At 42.1% G+C, this 27,772-nt stretch overlaps 2 protein-coding genes across 2 annotated transcripts; both read left to right on the top strand.

Annotated features, from left to right (window-relative positions):
* The first annotated feature begins 128 nt into the window (after positions 1 to 128).
* Positions 129 to 23,263, top strand: vat1l (vesicle amine transport 1-like). The gene is made up of 9 exons (XM_062549230.1): positions 129 to 427; positions 1,430 to 1,559; positions 2,262 to 2,477; positions 2,785 to 2,927; positions 4,664 to 4,767; positions 5,202 to 5,257; positions 5,594 to 5,788; positions 20,400 to 20,483; positions 21,510 to 23,263. The coding sequence occupies exons 1-9, from the start codon at positions 198 to 200 to the stop codon at positions 21,606 to 21,608; spliced, it is 1,257 nt and encodes a 418-aa protein (XP_062405214.1). The 5' UTR covers positions 129 to 197; the 3' UTR covers positions 21,609 to 23,263.
* Positions 23,264 to 25,686: 2,423 nt separating this feature from the next.
* clec3a (C-type lectin domain family 3, member A) lies at positions 25,687 to 27,706 on the top strand. Its single transcript, XM_062549722.1, has 3 exons — positions 25,687 to 25,857; positions 26,070 to 26,153; positions 27,251 to 27,706. The coding sequence occupies exons 1-3, from the start codon at positions 25,746 to 25,748 to the stop codon at positions 27,646 to 27,648; spliced, it is 594 nt and encodes a 197-aa protein (XP_062405706.1). The 5' UTR covers positions 25,687 to 25,745; the 3' UTR covers positions 27,649 to 27,706.
* The last annotated feature ends 66 nt before the right edge of the window (positions 27,707 to 27,772 follow it).

Below are 27,772 nucleotides of genomic sequence, written 5' to 3'. Positions count from 1 at the left end.
AAAAATCAGTTAAAGGTTATATATATTTTCTGTTACACGTGTACACCCCGTTTTACGGTAGTCTTCCACAGCAGCAAAATCAGTTCAGCCATAGCAAGAAGCAGCATTTGCTGCACTCTACAGGGATACGCAACCTGCTGTAACCACATCGCTGGGAGGGGTTGACGGACCCGTTAGTTTGCTATCTCCGCCTGCTCATGAAGCCTACGGATATGCCAAAGGAGGGAGCGGAGATGACCGAAGAAACTGAGCAGATGATTGAGAAAAATTGTGCTAAAGAACCAGAGAATGTCGCGTCTCCGGGGGATGCCAAAGAAATGCGCGTCGTAGTGCTTACTAGCTTTGGGGGTCTCAACAAACTCCGGGTAACCAAGAAACCGATGCCAGACCCACAGGAAGGAGAGGTCAAAATTCGTGTAAAAGCATGGTAAATAAATGACAGTCTTTTGTGGATAAGTTGGTTACTCAAGGTACTTAAAATCGGAGTTAGAGGAAATTATAGATGGGTATGGAACTTTGTGAAGCTGGCAGGATTCCAGCAACATGTTGCGCTAGGCATCACCAAATATTTGGTCCATGATGAGGTGTGTTATGCCTCACTTCCATCAGGTTTTCTGGAGCCTCTTCACATTGTTTAGAATATTGCCTTTTTAGTAAAGCCATATTGTTTCAGAATTGCTCATTTGAAGCTGCATCTATTGATCCAACTCGATCAATAAATCAACAGTGATTAAGTTAGAAATACTGTAGGGAGCCAGCGTGCAAGATTAATGTTGGGGGGAAATTATATCAGGTCAAGTAGCCTGCCTCCCGTTGTCAATAAGCCTAGAGCACACATCAATTTAGGCTAAGCATGTTAATTTGGAGAGATTTTCTAACTGTTTCTGTCAGGGAAGAGCATATGGCATTGCCAAATTTACACTGCTGCTATAGGTGAAACACATTTCATGTGTTTTGAAGTTGTTTAATATGAATCAATTGGGACTACCTCTGGAAAACACAGCACAACACAACAAGGAATTGTACCTTGTTTTCTATCTTTTCGTGGGAGGTAGGCCTAACTAGGCATTAGAATAGTGTAGAATTGTTAGTGGCCTTTTTCAGGGCCAGAGATATGGAAAATATTTCCCATGCATGCCTATTAAATGTCCATTGATTTGTATGTTGCTCAAAAGTGTGTCAATGAAAAAAATATTTTAGAGCCAGTGGACTTTTAGGCTATATTTCACATTTTCTGAAATCATGTCAGTGAAATTGACTTACAGACTGAGTAAAATGGTATGTTCCTTCTCATTCATTTTTTTTTATCTCTGAGCTGAGAAACAACCCCTTAAAATGTATATTACTACATGTTTATGATGATTGGAGGGTTTGCACTGTCCATGCAGAAAAATCTTTCTGAGATTTCATTTGAGATTTATCTTGGCAGTGGCTTGAACTTTGTGGACCTCATGGTTCGACAAGGGAATATTGATAACCCTCCCAAGACTCCTCTTGTACCTGGTTTCGAATGCTCAGGCATTGTAGAGGCACTGGGAGACAACACAACAGGATTTGAGGTAAGTGAATCACCCTCCGATGACTCACTGATGCCATCACTGATGTGCCATCGGAAATTACGGCAGGCCTTTGTGTAAACTACAATTTGAAAAGTACACTTTCAAAGTATACACATATGTTTAATCTACAAATCCTTCAATTTCTTGAACACTTGTGGTTGAAATAAATCTGTTTTCATAGTGAATGGTTTAATCAATTTAACATAAATATCAAATGCATGATTATTATCCAGGTTGTCTTTGTGCTGACATGCTTCAGGCATTTAGCTTGAATCTCTCAACCAAATGTATTAGATAATAATAATAATAATGCATTTTATTTTTATGGCGTTTTTCATGCAAATGTAAGCACAACGTGTTTTACAAAAAGACGAAAGTACAAAACATTACAAAACAAACCTTTCAATTAAGAAATTAATTAAATTGAGAAAAATAATGTTAAAATGGGAGAAATCATCCGATGGTTATGATTAAAAGTATGTACATTGACCAGCTGGATGATTCACCATGGTTAATTCACCACTTTTGTCTGTTTTTCACATGTGAATGTATGTGAATATGTGTTATTACATGTGAATGTGGTGAGTTTACATATGATTGAAGTGCTATAATGGTGGTTGGGCCGCTCCCATAACTCAGTCAAAGTGTGTTTTCCATGTCAGCCTCTAACCTTGATCAGATGGGTGCTGTCATTTTCCACAGATTGGCGACCGGGTCATGGCATTTGCGAATTACAATGCCTGGGCTGAGGTGGTCTGTACGCCACTGGATTTTGTCTACAAGATCCCCGATGATATGACTTTCACGGAGGCTGCTGCCTTTTCCATGAACTTTGTGGCCGCCTACATGATGCTGTTTGAAGTGGCCAACCTCAGGGAGGGCATGTCAGTGTTGGTGCACTCAGCAGGAGGGGGTGTGGTACGTTACCTGCCCATGCTCACATGGGTTCCATTCTCATAAGATGTTTTAAGTGTTACATGGTATGTAGGCTACAATATTTTCCACTTTTCTGGGGGGGGGGGACTTTGGGACATCAATTTCAGCTTCATTTTCAGAAATGCTAGCAGCACTTCATCTCAGTTGGTGCACTATAATTGTAATGTTAACAGATATGACCTTCGGGCCAAAACCGGTATCCCATTCTATCGAATTTCCCATCTGCAAGAGATTGAAAATCATGAACATAGTTGTTATTCACACACTCTCTCCTGGGTATCATTTTCAGGGTCAAGCTGTTGCTCAGCTCTGCTCAACCGTTCCCAACGTCACCTTGTTTGGCACTGCCTCACCCTGTAAACACGAGGCCATCAAAGACTCGGTGACTCACCTGTTCGACAGAAACATCGATTATGTGCCAGAAGTGAAAAAGTAAGGAATCTTTCGCCAATACCAACTACTCAGACATGTTACACACTACTGAGAAAATAAACTGTCTCAACTCTCGCTTTAAAGTGATGTGGTTCAAATTGTGGAAGTTTCAGTAGCAGAATATAAGATAGGGAAAGACTTTTTAGATGAAGGGGATGGGAATTGTATGGTAAACCTATGCAGATGCAAGTTGATAGCTGTAATGCTAATATGATCATAGAGGCCACGTCAGTATTGTGCGGATGGATCATTACCCATAATTGAGTGCGGGTCTGTGTGGCCATGGTCGCCATAGCAACACATGGAGGCAGAGGGAGGGAAGTTGTTTCTTAAGGGAGTCCATAGCCCATAGTCTCTAAATGTAGCAACCGGCAGCAGTTGATGTGACTGATGTGTGCAGCAGCTGGACCAATGAAGAGTCTCTCTGTCTTTCTGTCCTATTTCTTTTGAATTTCCGACCTTGTCCGTGGAGTGAATGGAGCTCCTCAAGACTTGAGACAACTCCCTATGAGATTGTGGTTGTTTATGTGTATTCCTTAGATGTAACAGATGCGATTTATGAGTCATTCTGCCAAGGCTGATGTATCCAGGCCTTGTGTCTGGGATCACGCCAGGGATGTATACGATTAAGCGCCATCATTGAGTGAAATACTTGGAGAAATATCTCCAAAGCTTTGGTTCTTGACCTCATGAGTATGAGAACCATCATCACAGTACCTAACCAATGCAGTGGTACATGTTAAGGAATATCAAACCAGGGAGTGTGAGGGAGGGAGAGGGAGCTTAATACTTCTTTCATCTCCGTGACCCCCACATTCTTCTCAGGATCAGTGCGAAAGTAAAATTAAATTGGTTTCAAGTCATTCAGTCCACACAGGCCATAGGCATCACAAGACTGCTAAATCAGGCTACCACACACGCTGCCCGGCCAATGGGAAGGTATTAGGACCTCTTGATCATAGCGTGCTTCTCATTCCTGTCCAGTTTTTCCAATGTTTTAGTCATTCTATGGAAAGAAATATACCTATTGGTTGTAGGTTTTATAAACAGCAAGTTGCTGTACATTTCTATTTGATCCATTCCATGCGCTCTATTGGCATTTTGGGTCAGACTGCTAGCTGTTCCTCTTTCATTATGGGCCCTAGGCTACAGTATGTTATGCCTGGCACATCGCGGCACCAGGCAGGGTGTTACGTCTCTTTGCTACTTTGTGACCAACGCAGTTGTCATCTTCCCATCAGTCGTGCACATAATCTGAATAGCAAATCAACTTAGGCACCCATGGGTGTCTCAGTGGCAGGCGCTCTTATTAGTTTATTGGATGTAATGACCAAAAACACATCCGCGATGCACAAATTTTGCATTAAGCATTTTGAACCATACAGTACGTCTGGCATCTGATCATTTATTCTTCTGTGAAATTAGCGAAAGTGGACTTGGACACACCCTAAATGCACTTCAACCGCACACTTCAGACCAAATCTAGGGCCCTAGAACTCCTTAAAGTGGATAAATTGGTTTACTCGGCCCATAGTTTGGGATTAGGATCTTCATGAAGAAAGTTGAAATATGTGTGGTATGATGGAGGCGTGGGGTTAGGTACACTCTGCAGGCTGATTCTGAGACGAGACGAGATGCTTCCTTGTGTTGTTATTAAATATTTTGGCCCTGGGTGCTGTATGCTGCCTAGGCCTCTCAAAAGAAGAGAGACTGATGGAATGTCATGTGTTCCCCAGGATCTCTCCAGAGGGGGTAGACATTGTCCTGGACTGCTTATGCGGAGAGAATACTGGGAAAGGCCTGAGCCTCCTCAAGCCCCTGGGCACCTACATCCTTTATGGTAGGTATGGAGTCCATGCCATGGGAGAGCTTTAAAATGTATAGGCCAGCCGCCTTCTTACAAACTTTCACCCAAATGCAGACAGATGTCTGTTTTGATAGTTGTCTGTACATCCTCATTCCATGATTGTTTCAGCAGTCACTACTGACATCTCCCGAGTAGACTGAGAAAGTACTGAGTTAAGATCATGCCTGTCAGATATATAAGTTTAAAAAGTCAAAGCCACAACAAATTAATATCTGCCATTTAACATATTCAAATATGCTATTAACTTGTTATCTAAGAGATTGAATATTGAATGGTTAGCCTTTAAGTTTGCTTGTTTGAAAGAGAACCCCAAATCTGTTCAGTGACATTTACGTCTCACTCTGTCTCTGTAATACAGTTGGATGAAATTGAATAATGAATTCCAGTTGGATGTGACTTGTTTTCAGGCTCATCAAACATGGTAACAGGAGAGACGAAAAGTTTCTTCAGCTTTGCCAAATCTGTGAGTAACTTACTGTCTTCAGGTAACTTCATTATCATAAAAAAAAGAATGACGAAAGTACACATAGGCCGCCTCTGTATATTAACCTTGTAGCCGAAGAAATTTAGCAAAGTCTATGTATAAACCTTGATTAATAGGTGGGTAATTATGGTATTCTGTGATGCCTTATGGGTTCATCTGAATCCTATTCAAATAAAAGTAACAGGTTTTCCCTGATCTCTCATATGAATGGGACACTTTTTACACAGTCTGAGGATATATTAACGTATGAGCACTATTGTGACTTTAATCATTCACTGACAGAGAGAATGATATGTGCTGTGTTGTTTTCTCTAGTGGTGGCAAGTGGAGAAGGTCAACCCCATTAAGCTGTATGATGAGAACAAAGTCATGGCTGGGTTCTCGCTCCTGAACCTCCTCTTTAAGCAAGGCGGATGCAGCCAAGTGAAGAACGCGGTCCACAAACTCTTTTCCCTTTACAACGAGAAGAAGATAAAACCTCTCGTAGACTCCCTATGGGCACTGGAGGAGGTAAGACTTACTGTACTATTAGTAATAAGATTTATTGATCCAATTGCCGTGAATTTCATTTAGAGATGCATCATTTAAGTACTTGAGGTCTTCGTATCATTTGGCGACGAACAGAAAATGGCCCTCCTGCTTAGTGTATACCCTTCGCTATGGTGATCACAGGTGACAGGAGCTGATCAAACGATCATGTGCCGCCCATCTGGATTATGTCCAGTCGAGTCGGGTGCCAGTGGCCATGAATCAGAATCACTGTCAGCTGTCGGTAGTTAGGTTCTCTCTCCATCAGATGGTGGGTGGGCTGTCCAGCCTGCTCCTGTCTCCCGTGGCTACTCGCGCCCACTAGTCTCCAGGCAGCACACCACACCACCTCCCCTCTGTTTGGTCCCCAGCTCACGGTGTTGGAGATGTGAGAGAAACTATTTCTTTGAAACGCAAATGTGACATTTAGGGGTTTAGCACAGACTAATCAGATCTTATGAGAGAAAGGTATTTGTTTTTCGGGGCATTCACCCTGTTTTTGGCTGTAAGGTACAGTTTACCTAATATAGAGAGCAGAATAAAGAATATTTCAGATCATATCTGGTAACTCTACTGCTGGTGAAGCTTAGATGTTTTGTGAAAGGTTGTTTTCTCAGTGAATCAGTGTCATGTCAGTAGTAGTTTAGTCTTTTAGATAAGCATTAATGAACATAATACTCCTTCATCAAGTGATTAAATGCTCACTAAATGACTAAAGAACTAGTAATTATTTGAAGTACCACTGCTGGGCTTATTTTTAACAGTTTATCTGCATTGCAGTGCTGTTCATTTGTCCTTATGCAGCCATATTTTGTATTTGCACACTCACAAAACCTGAATGGTCCAGTTAATCTTAAATGGTATGAGCTAAGTCTCTATGGGCAGTCTGCTGTTCCAGACACTAATAGCTTTGTTGTTGAGTGAAATTTTGCACAGATCTATTGTTTGCTATCCGTGTGAATCAAGTGTGTGTGTTAGTTAGTGTTTGTTAGGAATTTTGGCTTATCGTATTATGAAAATACTGGCATTATTCATCACCTAAACACAATAAAAATGGCTGTAAGGGGGCTACTATTCACTTTTGTTTTGACACTGTAGTGTTACCTGAGGGGTTGAGGTGTGGAGCTCCGTCATTGTGTTTCTTTCGCTGGCTCTGTCGGGGGTCCTGTCTGATAAGTTGTTTTGCTTTCACTTTATGCCTCTTTACACTTTTGCTTGGACATCATGCACACTGAGACATTTTGACATTCCTTGGCTCCCGCGTCTTCACATTAGCGGCAAAATATGCATTATGCTCTCACGGATGTCACTGTTGTGGCGCTGGCTGATTTCTAGGAAAAACACTCCTCCATTTGCAGTAATATTATTCAGTGGCCATATGCTTTTTGAGAGGAAAATTGCTGCCTGGAAGCGTGTGTAGGCATCAGTGTTTGCAAGCATCACATTTCAGCGTCTCGGTGCAATTTGCATGTACTTCTGTTCCATTTTGCAGCCATGCTTTTTCTAAGAGCAACAGGGGACCTGTATCTAATTGATTCCATGCTTAAGCACTCTGGTTCAGTGTTTTTTAGCTATCTCACCCGAGGTGCTGTGGTAGTTTAATGTTTTACTTTTGGGTGATAAACAAGATCTGGAAAATGCAATAACGTGTAGTTAGATGACAAATTGACTCTCTCATAATGAGCCTAACATATTCCAGTGTTTTGTTGAAATAATTGATACAAAAAGTAATATTGTTATCAACAGTTAATCTGAAGATCTAGCTGGTTGTCAGATTGCCTGGAAGACTGATGAATGACCTAATCTATCTGGTGAATAATCCAATCTATCTGTATTCGTCTGATATTCGCATATCTGTCAAACAGTTTGTCCGGTGGCAAAATTGGAAGGTGTCTTGCTACGGGCACGACAAGTTTGACGTTGTTTGGATAATAAATGTAAAAGATATTGTTAGATATATTGGTAAAAGCAGCACACATTGACTTTCACCGCTCTATTGTAGCCACTCCCCCTCTCACTCACTCAGCCCGGTAGGCTACCAGAGAGGATAATTGTGACTTTGGCAGAAGTGAATCCGCGGGTTCAAGTATGACCTATGACCCCTGTATTTTAAGGAAAAACATTTGTTTATTTACGACAGGCCTACATTATTCATTCACAAAGAAAATTGTATTTCACATAAACACATAAACATATAGCCTTGTCTTAAAACAGCTGTTAGGCCTGTCATTTTGATCTGTGGAACATGTCATAGGGAGGCATACTTTATTCATTATTGAATGCTTATAGCTGAAAGTATGTTTGTCCCTATCATTATGTTTTTTAGGCCTACCTGCGGGCATGATTGGGCAACAGGTTTTCTAGCAAGTTTGAACTGGCATAGAACTAGTTCTGTTAATTGGGAGGAGGCTGTGTGCGTGTTTGTTCATTCATAGAGCTTGTGCAAGTATGGTGTCACCATATGACCTGGCGATATGGGTGGAGTATAATTCTGCATGTTGAATTATCAAATCCAAATGATCAGAAATAATCAAATCAGGACTCCGAAACAAAATGGAATTGGAAGATCAATATCAATATCCAGCTCTGGAGATGTGGGCGCCACCCGCATTTATTGGCATGCTTGGGTGTGGGCCCCCATTGCATTACCACATTTAGAGGCCATCAGCAGCTCACACATAGTGCCACATTTCTCGGATGCATCATCTCCGAGATCAAGCCCATCAAGGAATGGCAAGAAACAAATCAGAGAGCCAGTCCTCTCGCTCATGAGTACGTCACCGTATGTCTCTTTAGAAGATTTGTATGCCACATTTAGGACATCGGCCATCATGCCTCTGCAGTCAGAAGAATACATCTAGTGCCTCATTGCAGTAGCAGAAGTACCACCAACGGCACGCCATGTAGATTTCATAGTTAGCACCAGGTATTATCAGCTAGGTAATACCTGCCTGAACCCCAATAGCTCCCCGACGTCTGTGGAAGTACTCTAGAACACTGTGTACTCAGAAGGAGTGTCATTCATTTGAGGCGAACACCGCCTCCACCTCAGGTGTCTCAGGTGGCTGACTGTTAAATGCAGTAAATGCCACTGTCGTTTGAATTGGCAATGGGGAAAGCACATATGTGCAGAACACACAAGGGGTAGAACTCCCAATTACAGACTGCAACACCGTCAGATCAGGTGAAAAGCAGGGGGAAGAAGACGGGCAGAACTGACACACTAACAAGCCGCTGTGGCAGCCGATCCCAACATCACGCTGTGAGAACTCAGCTAAGAACGATTCTGACAGTCTCAAAATCCTCCGAGGGATTGGAAGAAAATAGTTGCAAAAGTGTAATCCGGATGAGGACCAGGCATCAGAGGCACCTCCGTTCCCACTATCAGGCTCAACTGTGAAATGCAACAGTAAAGTGAGATGTGAGTTGTGACAGTGAAGTGGGGATGATGGTGTGATGCTCTGCTCTACTGTGCTGTGGGATGTACAGTAGTGAAGTGGATGTGCAATACTGTGGAATCGTCCCCTCCCAGGGACAATAAACTAACTAACTAACTAATGACAAATAAACATAAAAACATGCAGATTGCCAGGTGTGTAATGACACCCCAAAGATTGTAGAAGGTTTTTATTATTATGTTTTTAATACAGTTGCACAGTTCTGCACAGTTGATTGTTAGTATCAGACAGTCAGACAAATAATATTTAGTGTAGCGCAACCAACAGTCTTTGTTTTGCAGAATTGATATTCATCAAGTTATCTTGTGTGATTCTCTGCTCATTCTGTGTTATCCGAGCGAGTTATCACAGACCTTGGTAGAACAGTATGCGCCACTTGAATGAAACCATGATCCTCAGATCTGTTACTGGCTTAAACATCTTTTATGATGATTCGATTTAAAGAGGTGGGAAGACATGCAATTTTCCCTGATTGTAATAAGTCTGTCACAAACGGCACTTTAATCGCACCTGTGTGGATATATGATTCCACAGAATCATTTACGAGAACGTGAATGTTCTTACAGGTCTCGCCGTCCCACAGGGCTCCCAAAGCCATCCAGCAGTGCAATCACGTTGCCATGGATTTTTCACTTAAAGGCTTTCAGACTGTTGGCAGAAGCTTGTATGTAAATAATCTCTGACTGCCACTGCGAAGAAACATTGGCTTCTGTATTTCAGCTTGTCGAAGGCAAGGAAGCCTCTGCGCCCAATCATCGTGACAAGTGACAACATAACATAGAATTAACACATTTATCCTTTTGCTTTTGCAGTTATTTCAGACATATCATAGTCTGGCCGTAAAAACAGTCTCACAAGAAGCATATAAAATAATGGAGAGGATCAGAGAGAACACATTGCAAATAATTCTCCAGTGGGAAATAAGGAAAGGTGTTAGAGCGTTAGTGTACCCTCTGTCTCTCTGTGAGTAAGATGAAGCAACTCGAGGTGAATCCGATTTAGTCATCCCTCCGGCTACCTCTTGCCACGGGAGACAATAGAATGTCATTACTCGAGTGTGGTTTAGGCTCAGCTGATCCCCTCTTCCCATCGTAGCCCAGCTGGAGATGGCTATCTGGCTCTTTAATAGAGTACCTGTATGGCCTGAGTCCCTTCTGGGCAGGTTGGGTAATGTAGTTTAATCTCTCAATGACAATGATATAGCGAGTCTCTGTAGCGGTGCTGACCTAGCAGCAAAAAAAAAAAAAAAAAAAACATTTTCTTGTTTACAGACGCTTTGTCGCAGCGGGGACCTTTCAAGTTGCCATATAAAAGAGTAATAGTGTTTCAGCTGTCTCCTGCTATCTTTTCAGATGTGATGTTCTCCGCTCTGAAGAGGGATTAGCGGCGAGATGTTCTCTTTGCTTCTTTGCTTTGATGGTTGTCTTTGAAGGCACAGGGTTCAATTATGCAAACCCATGCACACCCAATCCACAGAACACATCAGTCGCTACATCATGCGCCGGTTACACTGCGAGGCACCTTCAAGGGTCCTGTGTAATGATGGCAATTTCATCTGTGCAGAGAATAGCTCGTGGGGCGGGGGGGGGGGGTGTCACAGGAATCTTCTCACTGATCAAATCGACGTCTGCCAGAAGGCCAGCGCCTTGCCCTTGCTCACACGCCTGTGCACGGCCGCGGCGCTCATGGAAAAATCGAACACCTCTGAAAATGGCCGAGAGAGTGGGATCTAATTTTGGCCGTGCTGACTCACAGAGGGCCTTTCCCCCCCCCCCCCCTCTCTCCCCAGCTGATTTATATGGCGGCCGGGTGGGCAGTGCGGGAGGGATCTGTTCGCACAGAGAGACAGAGATGGAGCGGTTCTGTTGAGACAGGTGTTGTCAGTGTGTGGGCTGCTCCCAGAGCCCAGTGCAGCAGCCTCCACACCTCGTTCACGCACATGGACACTCACAAACACACACACACACACACACACACACACACATTTTCACACACACACTCACACACAAATGCACATGCACTCTCACGCACATATACACATACACACACACACACGCGCACACACACATTGTCTCTCTCTCTCTCACACACACACACACACGCACATATTCACACACGCACACGTACACTCGCGCTTACACACACACACACACTCTCTCACGCACAGACACTCACACTTGCGTAAGAATAGGCTACACATATTCTCTTGCGCACACACACACACACACACACACACACACACACACACACACAGACTTCAGCCTTGCCGATAGTGTCGAAGCTTGGTGTGGAGTTGTCAAGGCAGGTCTGATTCAGAGTGTCTGACCCGACTCATTAAACCATGCTCCTGCAAGCCCTGACTCACTACTCCCTCAGAGTTAAAGGTGCCACGAGGTGAGAGGGTCCTAGGCTAGACCACATGCACACTCATGCTGCAGGAGTCTGTTACTGTAGCACAGGGAAGCATCTCATTACATGTACTAAATATATTCTGTGCAATAAGCAATAAGCCATGTTTCCTAGTGTGCCTTCATAACTCTGAAAAGATAAATATACAGCATGTGGTTAATAGTAGTTGTGCAGATCACAAAGAGAAAAACATTCTCTTTATTTCAGTGTTCTGTTTTGTTTTCGTATGCGTTTCCATCTCTACATCCACTTTCAACAGCTGAGACCGCGATGTTGGAAATGTTTTTTTTCTCTCTCTCTCTGTCTCTCTATCTCTCTCGCTTTTTTCCCTTCTCTTTTTTTCTGCCAGACAGACCCCAGCAGCGCAGTTTCACGTCATTAACTGCTGTGCAGAATTAGAGACAGGCGACTGTACATCACCGTTGTTCTCGGTTGCCACCGTGGCTGACATTTCCTCCTTGGCGATGCCACGCTTTGCACAGTTGCCATGGGAACTAGGGCCCTCTGCTAATAAATATGCCTGTGTTTGTTGACCTCTTCGCACAACCACGCTGCGAGACAGTGACCAGGCGGGAGAGGGAGGGAGAGGTAGGGAGATCCAGAGGCATTTGCATGGCCGCTGACCAGAAAGGCTGGAGAGCGGCTCTCAACATTCCCATCCCCCCCCCCGTCGATCCCGACGACAACTCGGATGTCGTCAGCCATGGATTCATTTGAGTGCATCATTGAAGGCCCTTCGTGGGGGGAGGTGGTAAATTGCCTTGACAGCACCAGTGATCTCGGTTGAAACGGCTCAGTATTGTGCTCATGGAGACACACCTGCAGCGCCGCTCCCTCGCACCGCTCCCTTTCGGGATTCTGATGGCTTCCCCGTGTCCTGACCCAGAGAGCTCTTGCGTCAACACCCTGTTTAAATGAGCATTACATGCTGAATTAATGTCAGGCTCGGCTACATTGGTTATGGCCAGCTTGCTAATTTAATTGTCCCCACACCTGGCAAGACTAGGAGATGTCAAGGAGCTTATTAAAGCAGCGTACTGGCATGAGTCATTGTTTCGTTCCTAGTCTGTGAAGGATCTGCGTGATGCAGAAATATTATCTTATGATTAGATGTAGGCTGCAAAAACTGCAGTGTTACCTTTGTATTATTTTTTGTTCTGTTGCTTTGTGTTATCTTGTGTTCGGGAGTGAAATATGTTCTATATAAAACATCGGTCTAGATTTTATAGTGTTGTTTTACATCTGTGGCTGAGGCTCTGTTTGTGTCCCACAGATGTCTTTGTGACCAGTGCTACCAATATCTCATTTCCGTTTGTAGTGCTGTCATAAAGCCAACACAGGGTTGTTACACCAAATTGCATCAGATAATGTAATTCTGCTACTCACCACGGCATCTCTCAGACAAAAACACAAAATGATTCAATGGAAAATGAAAAGCGCAAATTGCAATAACAAAAGGGCACAGTTGTCGGTGTAGGTTGAGTTTAAAATCGTTTTTACGTCTCCAATGCTGTGACATTTATTGTTGGCAGCACAGAGCTCTTATGTTGTGTAGTTTGCTTTGTTTCTTATTCCATTTCTCTCTCTCTCTCTCTCTCTGAAGTGTGGTTAAAGCAAAGCAAATAGGTAAAACAGTGAATCAAAGTGTTTTTCCTATAAAAGAAGGAAAAGGTTTGATGAAGACTTGGGTGGCGTGGAGTGTGTCTGAAAAAAAGATATGTTCCAACATACAAACTCATTTCAAACCTAAATTGTTTACTTGCTTTTTGAGATCAGATTAAGAAGTTTTATCTGCTATGCCCAATTATGCTGTTGTAATGTTATTAGTAATACAAATCCATTATGCGATAAGAATGTAATTGTGAGTTTACGTTTTTTAAAATGTAAAAAATTGCCAGGGGTTTATATTATAAGTGTGTTTCAGTCTTCATATTTCATGGACAACGCTGGTGATTTTTGCCAGTATCCATTTTCAGCTCAGTCTCCCTTTTGCCATGGCTTAACACCTGTCCTTGCAAACCTACAAAGGATTTGCAGATTTTTTCATTGAGCACATACTGTAGTAGCAATAGCGCTGCTGGTCCTTCGAGCTGTCTTTGACTGAATAGACAGGATTTGCATTTGCCAATGTCAGGAGATATATCAAGCACTGTGTCCATGGTGAACTGAATGCTTGGCAAAAAAACTGGTACACACTAGCAAGACGCGCCTCTGTGTCTGTCTTTGGAATGTAAGTTGTTTTTGCTTCATATTTTTAGTTCCAAGGTCTATGAATGGCAGTGTACACATTAGTTTGTTATGACTGGATTTGATGGATCAAGACAGCCGTGGTATTGAGGGAAGAAAGTGTCTGCAGATCAATATAAAAAACAGCTGATCCAAGAAGTACAACAGGAACTCGGATATAAAATCCAGGAATGTTCAGTACAAACTAAGCAACAGTTCCAAGCAGCCAACCAGGACTATGCACCAAGTCCAAACAAGGCGACCCTGCATAACTTTAGACCAAGCTACATCCCCTTGCCTCGCAACAAGCAAGGTTAACTTTTAAACGTCAAACTTTATAATTTCCCTGAATCTCTGGCTCTTCCTGTGTCGCCAACCTGAATTTAGTCAGTCTTTAAATAGGCCAGACAATTACCCCAATCAAGCAAAACCTTGGGCTGAACCATTTTACAGGGATGAAGGTCTGTACTGATATCCCCACACAGTAGTGCAAAAACAAACATTATGTTTGTTTTTATGTTGCACTATGCAACAAGTTATGTTTTCCCAGTCCCATGCACACGAGACATAATCAAACACAGCAATAAAATGAAACTCCTCAAGCAAATAAGAAGAAGGTGAGTGCACTTGGGAGTGTGTCTGGTTGCCAAGTCTTCAGATGTGTCTTTCAACAGATTATAAGCATAGGAGCGTGGACAGGTGAAAAGGAGAGGTCTCCTTTTTTCACACTGAAAAATCAATATTACTTTTGCTCTTTTTGAATGAATTCTGTCAGAGGGTCTGGGATATACCCTGAAACCATGAAGGGCCAGATCAGAGAGCAGTGCTTTGAATCCCAGGAGCCCAGTGCGTGGGATGAAGACCAGCAGGAAGACTTCAGCCATCGCTAGACCCTCACCCAGCTCCATGTACACATATGGGCAGCTTGCCTGTCTCTATGCCACAGATCCATGCAAGCAGACACATGTACTGTGTGTATACTGTGTAATGTACCAATGGAGCCCTTTCGGTAGCAACATCATTCTGAGCAAGGCATCCGCCATCACAAAAGCACAACTCAAGTGGTTGTACTGGGAGTCGGAATCCTATTTCTGATGGCCTTGACACATTGTTTCCTCCCATACGTCATTCTCATGCCAGCTTGTGTCTGTCCACCAACACAGAATGGCTGAGTGAAGCTCAACCGCTGTCCTACTTTTATGCCTGGCATTGTGTTCCCCTGGCTGCCTGGATTGTGTAATGTTTATGAAATACGTGAATGAGGACCACGACACAAAGGGACACATTCATTTTGGGTTCACCGCAAATTAGATAAAGCCTCGCATCACTGGTGACTAGGCCCTGAGTAATCGTGCGTGGAGAAATGGAACTGTGGCTGTTAAGCGGCTCTGTAAATTCAGCCCGGGTCTTCCTCAGCGTCATTCTGCATGTAAATCTACCTCTGTCTAGTAACAGTGCTCATTAGTTAAACCACATCAGAGGTTTTTTAATGGGTTATCTGTCAAGAGTTAGTTGCGGCAAAGAGAACAAGTGCGCACTATGCTCCGAGGGTTCACTGATGACCATGAGTTTGCAGAGCTGCAGTTTCAGCCTGGATCATGCTCTGACTTTATGCATGAGTTCCCCCTCGGTGCCTTTCACAGCATTTGAAAAAAGTTTGGCTCCTAAATCTGCTTTAGCAAGCGATTAGGAGGGGAAGGGAGCCGTGGCGAAATGAGAGAGATTTTTCACCGTGTGGAATTACGGAGCCAGGCTCCCACATTATTGGGATGTGTTTTCAGATGCCATCTTTTGAGTTTCGAGACTACAGTGCTGCACTGAGCTTGTGAATATGGCTGTCTGTACTGTATGTCACTGCAGTATGAATCTGCCATTTTGAGGAAGTGAGAAGTTGTCCTTCACTTTCACAATGCTGCGGGCTATTATATTGGAGTTAAACCGCATGTCACCTTTCTTTCTGCTTTTCTGTCAAGCTTTTGAGAATCCACTTGAGTAGCTTCAGACTCTTTTATTGAACATAAGGCATTGCCAGACTTTTTCATTGTCTGCTTTCAGTTACAGTGGATCAAGGTCAGGTAAAAGGCCCTGTTTTTATTCCTTTTACAAGCATTAGATATGTTGAGGATTTTGCCCCCACCCCTGCTTGTCTCCCTTCTTATTCAGTGCCCATGTACTGATAAGACCACCCCACCATTGTAATGTTCACATACTACTTTCAACTGTTTTAATTACACTTGAAATGAAATTATTTTTTTCGCCCATTAGTAATATTTGTTTCTGTAGTGTATTTAAAAGCCAAATATATCTGTTAGTCACTGTAATGGTATTGAAGACAGTGAATAATACTGTTTACCAATATTAGTTCTGTATAAAATGCAAAGAATGTGCGGTAATATTTTATGATGAAAAGCTGCATTAGTGTATTCTATGATTCATCTATGAAGGATCTTCTGTAGCTTAAAGTAGGTAATATTTCTGAGATCCTGTCTGAACCTCTCTGTGTACGGCATAAACCTATGAAATTGCTTTCATTCTTTTTTGTTAGTTATCGTTAATCATTGGCAGAGTTCTGTGTTTGAGAGAGATAGTGTGATCATTGTTATGACTTATTTGTGTGCATATGCTCACAGACATGCTTTCTAGAAGACATCAAGCTTTAGATTAGCCTGCGAAATGCAGCACACAAGAGGAACATTTTGCAATCACGTGAAGCTATTTGTACACCGACTGCAAAGACAAAGTAGATCATTTTTATGAAGAGCTTTCTCAGCGATGCGTTTGATTGGGCTCGCTCAGCATTGCTTTTGTTGCTTATGCGTGACGGCCACAATGGGCCCATTCGACCACAATCAGGCCCCCTCTGATAACCGCACAGCCTCTCCAGCAGAGTTGAGGGGAGGTTGCATTGTGCTGTCAGCAGTTGACGCTGCAATAGATGTTGCGATGATTGATGGAAGTGCAGCCTTAGAGACCGGGAGTCTCAGGGATTGATCAAGACAACAGTGGGAGCTGAGGTGAGGTGGGCCCCCAGAGCTAAGTGAAGTCCCTGCAACTTAAACGCACAGTTGAAAAGGGCACATTTCTCAGGCACTGCTACAGCTGAGAGCTCAAGATAAGAGCTGCTTGCAATCAGCATTGTGCACCATGTATAGTGAGGAGCAGACAATGGAGGTGTCCTGGCTATGGAGGGCTGCAGGATACACACACTAAGGACAGTGAAGCTCTTTTGCACTGCTTGACTTTTGCATATTGCTGTCATGTGTGGTAGGACAATACTGTCATTATGTTTCAGTAAGTGTGTAATTCATTGAATTTATTAAACTCCTTGGCATATTTGGTATATCTTATAAAGTATATTTTAATGACATTGGTATTTTAATAGTTGTAAAGCTTCTTGGTCTTCACCTCTTATTTTGGACAGCCTTAATGCTGTTTGTGAGTGTGCACATTCTTGAACTAGACCTCCAGTTTTTTCCCCCTAAGCATCGGTTTAATGTTTCCACAGGCAACTCAAATAATATTAATTTTGAGAAAAAAATGGTCTCAAATTCTGCTCATTCCTGCACTTAATTGTAACTTACTTCTCAGAAGAGATGCATTACAAGATCAAAATGAAAACACCATTACAGTAGTTCCGGAGATTTCCATCTGCTTCTAGTGACAGACTTTGCATAAAGATATCTGGGTTTAAGAATCTCCGTTTTAGAAATCACTATGTGCCTGATGTCTGCCCATTAGTTACGCAAGTCCATGCATGGTGCCTCGTGGGATGAAAGTTAGTCGCCGTTTGGCACTCATAAAGCCCCGGCCCAACCCAGACAGTGGTCTAATAATCGTTGGTCTGTGGGCGTCTGATAGTATTCTGCTGTGCTTGTTTCTGTGCAGTCATTAGTTTTCTCTCCGGGAGAAAAACAAGCACCGCTGTCCACCCACCCGTTTTGTTTGTCGACCCTGTCTTGATTGGCACAGGCCTTCCAGCAACATTTTTAAGGAATAAATATGCCAAAATGACTGGAGACTTATCATTTTTTAAATTCAACATATTTCAAAGGAAATCTGATTATTATTCTGTTATTATGACTTTATTATTTATTAATATATATTAATATGGTTCCAGTCATACATTGTCAAGTACAATAATGTGAAATCAAGTGAGATGTATAAATATAGCTTCAGTAATATGAAATCATATCCAGTGTTGTCTTTGACCACCACTGACGTGTAGATGTTGTCCTTGTTCTTTCATATGAAGTTTCCTTTCTGACTCATTTGACAGATCGGTGTCACTTGGAGTGCACAATACGCTTTTTATCCAGCATTTGCCAAATTATGTAGCAGTCATTGGCTGCGTTTCCCAGATTCGTTTAGAAGCTTTTAAGTGCTATGAACGTCTTAGGAGCGCTCTAAGAATGTTCTAAGAACGCTCTAAGAAGTTCTTAGCACTTAAGGGCTTCTTAACGAATTTGGGAAACGCGGCCATTGTCTGTTTGCATTGTATTCGTAGAGTACAGTAACATTATGGTCCTCTGTTGGCTTTGGTTTTTTAGTTCAGCGGTAAGTTACTTAGCTTAGACTTTTGTCTGTTTTGTGTTTATTTTAGGTGTTATACATCACCTCTAGACACGGGAATGTTCCACCCCATTAGCCTGTCAGAGCAGCAGGCAGTCCAGTCTGAACTTACTTAACTTACACGACTCCACTGCCACCCACTGTGCACTTTGAAGCATTGCACACAGTAATGGCCAGTGCTGTATATCAAACGATATGCCATTAAAATGCAGCTTGCCATTTTTAGCCACCAAGCTCAGTACTAACCCTACTGTAGGTGCTGCAAGGGATGTAGACCCATAAAGGCCCAGAATTAAAAGGGGGATGAAAACTGTGTAGCAAGAATCATGCTTTATGTAGTGGTCTGGTAGTTTTCCCCCCCAAAAAATAAAATCAATGCTTTAATGCAGTGATGGGAAGCATGGCTCAAACTATTTGATAACAGTTAATTGCATCTGTTCCATTGGATTAATTCATTATGGGTGAATTCTTATCAAAAAACAAAAAAACAATTTACTCTGTATGCCCGGTTCCCATTAGAATGCTATCTCCATCAGTTCGAGATAATATCCGTTTAGCACAGGGGTCTCCAACGTGGTGCCCGCGGGCACCAGGTAGCCCGCGAGACGCATATGAGGTGCCCGCAGCGCACCTTCTAAAAATAGCCCACAAGTCGTCTGCAGATCATGCTCTAAAAACATCCTCCGTTGTGACGTGTTTAATCATTTAAAGACAAGAACCATTTTAAGAATGTATGTAGACAACAATCTGTAGCCTTAACTACATTAACATTAACTTGATATTGGTGGTGATACCTTAAGTTGTAGGCCTAGCTGGTTAACTTTTAGACTTTGGCTCAGAATACCTTTCCCATTCAATCGACAACGGAAGTGGAGCGCATACATGCTGCTCGCACACATGCAGAAAAAACAAGCTCGCTCGTCTGGTGTAGCAAATGGAATCATGTCTTTGCGAAAGTTCTGTGCCCTTTCCGTGTTTGTCCCATACGGTTCGTGCATGATTGTTCAAGGACTGAAAAACGTTTGCTTTACTGTAGCGCACGGGCCTTTTCTCCTCCGTGTGCGCTGGAAATCGTTAGGCATGATCCAATTAACCTAACGGGCGCAACATGTTGTCAGATCATGGAGACGTGCAATAACTATAAAAGGCGTCTTCATAAGTTAGGGAAGTTGGTGTTGGTGATTGCTATTGAAATGTAAAAAAAAAACAGTTGTCCACTGAAATCAGAACTTAAACAGCCTCAAAATTCTTAATGGTGAGTAATGCCTTAAAAATTTAGCTAACCTAAATTATTAGTTGCACAAAACATTTTTTTTGTTGTTGTTGTTAAAAAATAGGTTCCCCATGCAAACTTTGAAATTAACAAACTGAACAAGATGTTGGTAGTGTTGCATATTGATATTAAAATATTGAAGAATCAGATGAAAATACAGTTGTTTAAAATATATATAGGCGTATGGGCCTACAGCACATAATATTGATAATTTTGCATTGTAAATCACCCACTATTTAGGAGGGTTACCCTCGCATAAAAGGTTGTGAGGGGCTGTTCGCTTCAAATGGGTAGCCCTCCATATGATTTCGAGTTCTTCCGGGAGCCCTCATCCCCAAAAAGGTTGGAGACCCCTGGTTTAGCATGTCTTAGCTTGTAAAATACACATTCAAAGCAAGTGTTGTTGCAGAAATAGAAAAAAAATGGATTACACATAGAGTAGGCTACTAAAGAAGGAAGGTGGAAAATACCAGGAGTGTGTTCTCTCTGAAGATAAGACATCTGTATACTCTGTGATCCCCATGTCAACAGCAGAACTAACTGACCCCCCAGCTTTGCTAGGAAAGGCTGCTGACAGGAGGGTGTGATTTTGTGTGTGGCTACAAGTATCTGTATAGTATAGTGTGGCAAAAGGCTATTTGTTGTCTTTTATTTGCAGGTGAAAGAGGCTATGCAGAGAATCCATGACCGAGGCAACATAGGGAAACTCATCCTGGATGTGGAGAAGTCTCCCACACCTTTGGTAACTTGAGCCTATTTATTCCTTTCAACCCAAAGACTATTATAAGACTATATATAATGAACTATTAACATGTTGTTATTCTAGGCTGTCTTCCTTCAAGATTTAAACATGACATTAGAAAGTGAAAATGACACTGTTATTACAAGCTATGAATGTCGAAATGTCAAAGGCCCTTGGTATAGTGTGTGTGTGTGTGTGTGTGTGTGTGTGTGTGTGTGTGTGTGTGTGTGTGTGTGTGTGTGTGTGTGTGTGTGTGTGTGTGTGTGTGTGTGTGTGTGTGTGTGTGTGTGTGTGTGTGTGTGTGTGTGTGTGTGTGTGTGTGTGTGTGTGTGTGTGTGTGTGTGTGTGTGTGTGTGTGGAACTTCAGGCACTTAAGGTATCAGCAGTTTGACAGTTGTGTGAAAGGTGATAAAGAGGGTGGAGTCTGGTGACAGTCAACAACACTGTCCTCACGCTCACGAGCAAATAAGAGGTTTCCATGGCAACGACTCAGCCTGGAACCCATCTCAAGGGGAAGTATACTGTATGCAGAGATAATTGCAAACACGAACATTGTTTTATAATCTGTCGTATGGATTTGACCAGTTTCCAGTGGGAATTGGCACTAGTCCGCTGCAGTTGCAGCCGGTAATGACAAGGCTCAGAAATGCAACGTAATTATGGGTGACACAGGGCTAACGGAAATATTAATATTTTAATACAATTGTAGCCTTTACTGTATATCTAGTGCCATGTGCTTTATCTCACACTCTCTTCTTTCTTGCCGTCTTTCTTTCTTTCTGTCTTTCTTTTTGGCTGTATGGGCACTTATTTAGAAAATGCTAGGCTGCGCAAAGAGGCATCTTAGGTTTTGGCTTCACCGAATTGCTGGTTCATGTGGTATTGCCCAAATAAGCACTGTCAACACTTTAAAATGGAAATGTCTTACACCCTCCTTTTGTCTTGCACAATCCTCTCTCAGACCATACCGTGTGCTGTTGTGTGAGACAGGCCGATAATGATCCTCTCCCCTCCCTCACGCTGTAGATGGCTAACGATAGTACAGAGACCAGCGAGGCAGGTGAAGAGGAGGAGGAACACGAGGGGGACAATGACAACAAGGAGCGGATGCCCTTTATCCAGTAAACCCTGAGCGCCACACTGGGGCCTAAGGAGGACCGGTGGGACCAGAGGAACAGAGACTATTCCAGGACCTGAACTACGCACCCGTGAATCCATGCTGTTGTACAGTGTATGAGTGTGTGTGTTTGTATTGTAGTTGCATTGTCGCCCAGTTTCATCAACATGTGACATGATAGAAGCGAAAATATGATACATTTGCAAAAAAAAAGTGTCAAAAAAAAACAACACAAAAATTCAAACGGAAGTGCCATTCTCCAATGCAGTGTTGAAGTATATTAGTGTTGTGTTTGTGTGATAATCGGTTCCCTTGGTGTCTGGGATGTGCACTGCTGGTCAGGGTTTGGATCCTGATGGGAGAGTGAGTAGCCACATGAGAAAAGAGTAATAGCAGAGTGAACACCTTTTTAAAAAAGATTTCGGTGCAAGAATGATGTTGAGTATGTTTGAGTTATAAGTGCTTCTGAAACACATTTCTCAAATAGAACCTGACAGAATGATAGAATCTCACTGTTTGTTTATGCATCTTTGCATTTAAGCATTCACGTCCGTTATGTGGCATTTAGCATTTGGCTTAATCCACCCTGTAGTAGCAGTGCCATTGTGTTGTCTTGGACATGTATATCTCCTTTTCCTTCTCCCTCATTGTTATTCATTAGAGCCTTTATTTGCACATCATCCCCAGTATACTGTATGCTGTGTGATATCTGTGTCATTAGATGGGTTTTTTTTAGTTATCTTAAAGGGTAACCTCCTGGCCTCACTCTTTTTTTGAGAGTCAAAATTGGATTGTGGCGATGAATGATTGCCTTTAATTTATTCCTTTGCACTGTTGCGTGTGTGTGTGTGTGAGATGAGAAGTCATGTTTACTGTACCGTCAGGTGCCTGTGCATGTAGTGCCACACAGAAATGATCAGCGCCACTTTCACATCACGATAAGCTTCAAACCTGCTAGAACATTCCTCTCACACAGAAATCAGAATATCTTGATCTAAAAAGTCAGCTGTTGTGCCAGGAATACTTATCTATGCTTTGTGCAAACCTCCCAACCTCATAGTCTTAACCTAGGTGTGTCTGGATCACAGGCTGTGGTTTAGATTGAATCACCAAGTAGAATTACCTCAAGAACGTAGAATCACTAGAAGTGATTATACATTTTGTTACAAAGGGTTCAACCTTTAAGTGATGCATTGGAACATCAAATCAGGAACAATTTTAAAGACGTACACACTTCTGACAAGCCACATTTGTTTTCAACCAGTTACAGATGAACTCAGACTTTTGGAGAGCATTCGAAGAGCAGAACATTAGTTGTCAAAATAATGCTTTCAGGTACAAAGGTGCAGATAGATGATCCATATAGTGCATATAGTGTGTCCCCTTTGCTTTCGTGAATTAGCTTACTGTAGTCAAATTCTCTGTTTGTATGTGTGTGTCTGAGTGTGAGAGTGATGTTTTGTCTGAGTGGGTAATCCATTTGCCTTAAAAAAAGAAAATAGACATTGAAAAACATTAGCCCTGTATGGCTATTTCATAGGAAGTGCAGGTTCAGATAGATAAGACGATATTGACAAATGTATGTTATTCTTGTGTTCTGCTTTACTTCTGTTGTTCGTAGGTATCCTGTCCTTTTCACCTTAATAAATGGATCTGCAGAGCAAACGTGGCACGTCGGGGTGTTTAATGAAGATGCAATATGCATGTCAACACACATAGTCAGCTTTAAGATATACTGTATGCTATCCAGATAGATGCCACACACACACACACACACACACACAAACACAACTCATACACACACACAACAGCACAACACTCCATCAAGACCACACACAATTTGCAAAGAGCTCATAAGTATATCACTGACAGCTCAATGTGATCGATGATGCATAGTTGTAATAATCCAGAACACGGAGCTCTACTGCTGTGTTATTTCAAACGTGTTTAATTTAAAGACAGGGTAGCATAATTTAGCATAAAGATAATCTTTCACCCATTGGGTTATCACACTAAGCATTCTGGGGAAGCTCTGGTAGCCATAATTGCAATAGCAGGAATGTTAAAAACAGATCTTGGCTCAGCGCCTACTGCTTTATCTTGTTATTTCTTGTCCCCTACAGAAATGTAATCAATGACCTTTCTCCCTCATAAAATGCCCTTTGTGTTATCGGATTAGATATGTAAATCTTTATACCTTGTTATTTTCAACCACACTGGATTCAACCAGTCAATGTTATAGACACTGTGAAAGATTCTGGTCAATTACATGAGTTCAATACATAATGCTGTGTGAGGCAACCTCACCACTGATGGTATAAAGATGGGTTGGGGTATCCTGAATATGTTAAACCATTGTAAGATGTTCAGATTTTTGTTACTCAGCCAGTGATCAGGTCTGGTGGATCCACCACAATATTAGGCTTTTAAATCAATATAATAATTTATGTAAAAATACTTATCAGATGTTTACTTCAGCTCAATTACCAGTGATATACCGGTAGACATCATTTACAGTTCAAATTTGCCAGCCCCTGTGAGATCACATTTATGATCATATGAATGATTCTTTTTTTGTTGATAAAATTAGAAGACTTAGTTATAAACAAGGTAAAAATAATAGAAACAAAGATTTGTTTTATCATTATTGATACTTATTCCTTAGAACTTAATCAGAGCAGGTGCAAGGGCTTGAAAAGTAGCAACTTTATAACTTCGTGTGGGAATAGCAGGTGCAGAAAGACAACACACAAACTGCACACAGACACGTACAGACACACAGCAGGCCCAGTTAGGAGGACACCGTTAAGGTGCATATACAGTAGCACCCACAATATTACACTTATAGGTCCAGTAGACTTCAACGCCAGATGTGTGATGGTTATGTGTAGGGGGGTGTACCGTGTCATTGAAAAAAATAAATGTTTTATGTCCTTCACAGACAAGGAGCCAAGGCCAAGGAGTCTGAAGCCAAGGCCAAGGAGTTTGAAAAAATAAAGCATATTTTTTTCTTTTAGCAAACATTGAAAACGGGTCTCACAGACTTGAACACCTTTCAAGGGTTAAATTGTTCTGTCGTTGTCAGTATATGACTAAGTATCTAACGCTGTGACCTGGTGCCAAATGGCTATTGAAATATGAATATAACATGTATTTGTGCACACTTAAAGTGAAGGTCCTATAAACTCAACAGCTGTCTATACAGTATTCCATATATTCATTAAGTCGCAGCCCTGAGGCACTGAGAAGTTGCTTAAGTCTCCTTGTTTTTGTCAGACTTTTTTTCTTCACCCTACCCTCCTTCCATCTCATAACATTGCGCGCTATAAATAGCCTCCTCCAGGAACACAGAGGTCCTCAGCAAATATGTTTCTAATAAAAATATCTGAGACAGAAGTCATAGTATGAGAACCTCTCACTTATAATAGTACCACTTGTGCTTTTTAATGATTAAACATCACAGTTATTGAGGCAAACTGCATGCAAATATTGTTGACAATTACTATTAAACTAATGACGACTTTGGTCAATATTATGGCTGAATAAATATTACAAACAGCATATCCATTCTGCACTATTTTTGGGTTTCTCATGTAGCATTGCATGGCATAACATAAGTATATTTAATGATATATACAGTTCTGCTTTAGCATGATTTGGAGTCATGGTCCAGGGGTTTCCTTTGATTACATAAAGTTACCATTTATCATGGTGTTACAAAATAGGGTTCATAACTGGAGAGGGCTGCACGATGTGTCTGTTTACTGTACTTGCACATCATGTAACAGTGTGGCAGTCAATGAATTTACAGCTTGTTTGGGCAATGAATGGGGGAAAACTACTAAATGAGCGGCACCCTAGCGCAGGTAAATATTTATGAATGGGCAGAAACAGGGCGTCGATTGTTCTCACTTCGTCCCAGGTATTCTAATCCCCCTTGAAGTCTCAAGGGGGCACACACAGGCTCTACACTGTAAGCCAATGAGACGCCAGACCCTTACTGTGCAAACCTGCAGCCCCCCTATTTGGAGAGCCGTCTACAGTCCCCGTGTTTGGAGAACTGTCCACAGTGTCAGGGAGCTTCTTTCAGTGGTATAAAGTGAGCCCCTGTGCGTGCCAGACTCCCGACGGCTGCAGCGGTGGTGATGATGGCGTGCCCCAAGCTCCTGGTCCTCCTGCTCGTCGGCACAACCCTGCTTCAGCACGGGGACGCCAGGCCCTCCCGCTCCAGGAAAGCAGCCCCAGGTCGGCAGAGAGGTAACACACATCACACTGTAGAGGTAGGACAGTCACACTTTCAAGGATATATGTGGATGCCCAGGATCATGTATTAAGACTATAACACGAAAGCCAGGTGGTCGCCTACTTCTACATTGCATGAGAGAGTCAAGTTTAGTTTTTCAGTGCTGTGTCAACTGAGCTACTTTTGCTATTTATTTCTGTCTCTCCTCTCTTTGCCTGAGATGCAGCAGATGAAGAAGATATGAAGGCGCAGATAGACAAGCTGTGGCTAGAAGTAAACTCACTGAAGGAGATGCAAGCTCTACAGACAGGTGGGTGTCCTTGTGTCTATGATGTAACAGCCCTTTAATTTGAGGAAATACCTAGACTGGCAGTCTTATTCTTATACTCTGATCATGTTTGAATCATCAAAGGCTAACCTGGCAAAGTTTGTACCTATGACAATACAAAGAGTTGAAAGATATGCTCACCTAGTGACAAGGCAAAGCTACAGTACTACTTGTAAACTGACATGGAGCAAATGTGAAATGAGCTGTGTTACCTCAGTGGGGAAACCTGCACTCAGTGTAGATGTTTTGCATTTTATCAGATAACCAGTCGCAGCCACAGTGAATAGTATTGTGTACCAAAAGAACAACTAACCACATGGTGTGTGATCAACAGGTCATGGGCTTTATTCCACGGAGCACAACTAGAAATATATTTCCCAAAACTCAACTGGAAATGACAGCTGATTAAATGCACTGCACTGATGTCAATGACATGTAGTACATGTAGCCGTTGCTCACTATTAGAGGGGCTTGATGCACTGTATCACAAGAGCAATAGCTCCACTAGAGGGCATCAGCAAACTTCTACAGTTGAGCCATGCCAGTATCAACTCAATGCATCCTTATCTGTGGCCAGAATGCTTTTGAGTTTTAGATTGCTGCACTTTAAACTACATATTAATGCGTCAATTGCAGATTGCATGAAAATGCATTACGATAACAGTTTATATCCACTTAGACCTTTTGATATTTATTTTCCTGATCTCAGGCTGTATACAGGCCCTAAAATAGGCCTATGCTTCTGTCTGACCATGCTTCTGTGAAGTGATTTATTTGTTTTTGGAGAGACTTACCCGTTCCAAGAGAGAGTAAATGTTTAGAGATGATTAAAGTATAAGCAAATTTGAGTTAGCATGCTATGTGCTTGGACAAGGAATTGTTTATCTGAACAAGGATTGTTAGTTTAGGAGGCTGAACAGTTACACAATGGGATATAAGATTGGTCTAACTTTTAAACTTACCGGTAGAAGAATTTATTGGGCTAAAATGGCCACTACAAATATTCTTACTAAAAATAATTAGTATCCTATACTCTTGACAACATTTATTTCCTTTTTACATATTTCATGCCTTTCTAGTTTGTCTGCGTGGAATCAAAGCACACAGGAAATGTTACCTGACCATTGAAGAGCCCAAACACTACCATGAGGCCAATGAAGACTGTATCGCTCAAGGTGGCACACTAGCTACCCCACGCGACATGCAAGAGAACAATGACCTGAGAGAATATGCCAAGCGGAGCTCCGCGGGTGCCAAGGATTTCTGGATTGGTGTGACAGACATTGTCAAGGAGGGCCAGTATGTGGATGTTAACAGCATACCAGTCACTTTCTTTAACTGGGACAAGTCCAAAAAACAACCCACAGGCGGCAAGAGAGAGAGCTGTGTCACTCTCACCCTAGCTGCACAAGGCAGGTGGCATGATGAAGTCTGTCGCAGTCAGAAGAAATACATTTGTGAATACCTAATTCCTTAATTTGTTTCAGAATGCAGTAAATCTACCCAAACTTGTCTAAAGAAGTAAACATACTGACTGTTTGACTTTAACATCCATGTTGTCTTTCTACTTTTATCAAAATCAAATGAACTGTTTATTTTCA

The sequence above is a fragment of the Sardina pilchardus genome, chromosome 11 (genome assembly GCF_963854185.1).
Source record: "Sardina pilchardus chromosome 11, fSarPil1.1, whole genome shotgun sequence".
Lineage (NCBI taxonomy): Eukaryota > Metazoa > Chordata > Actinopteri > Clupeiformes > Clupeidae > Sardina > Sardina pilchardus.
This window is presented reverse-complemented; position numbering and strand designations above follow the sequence as displayed.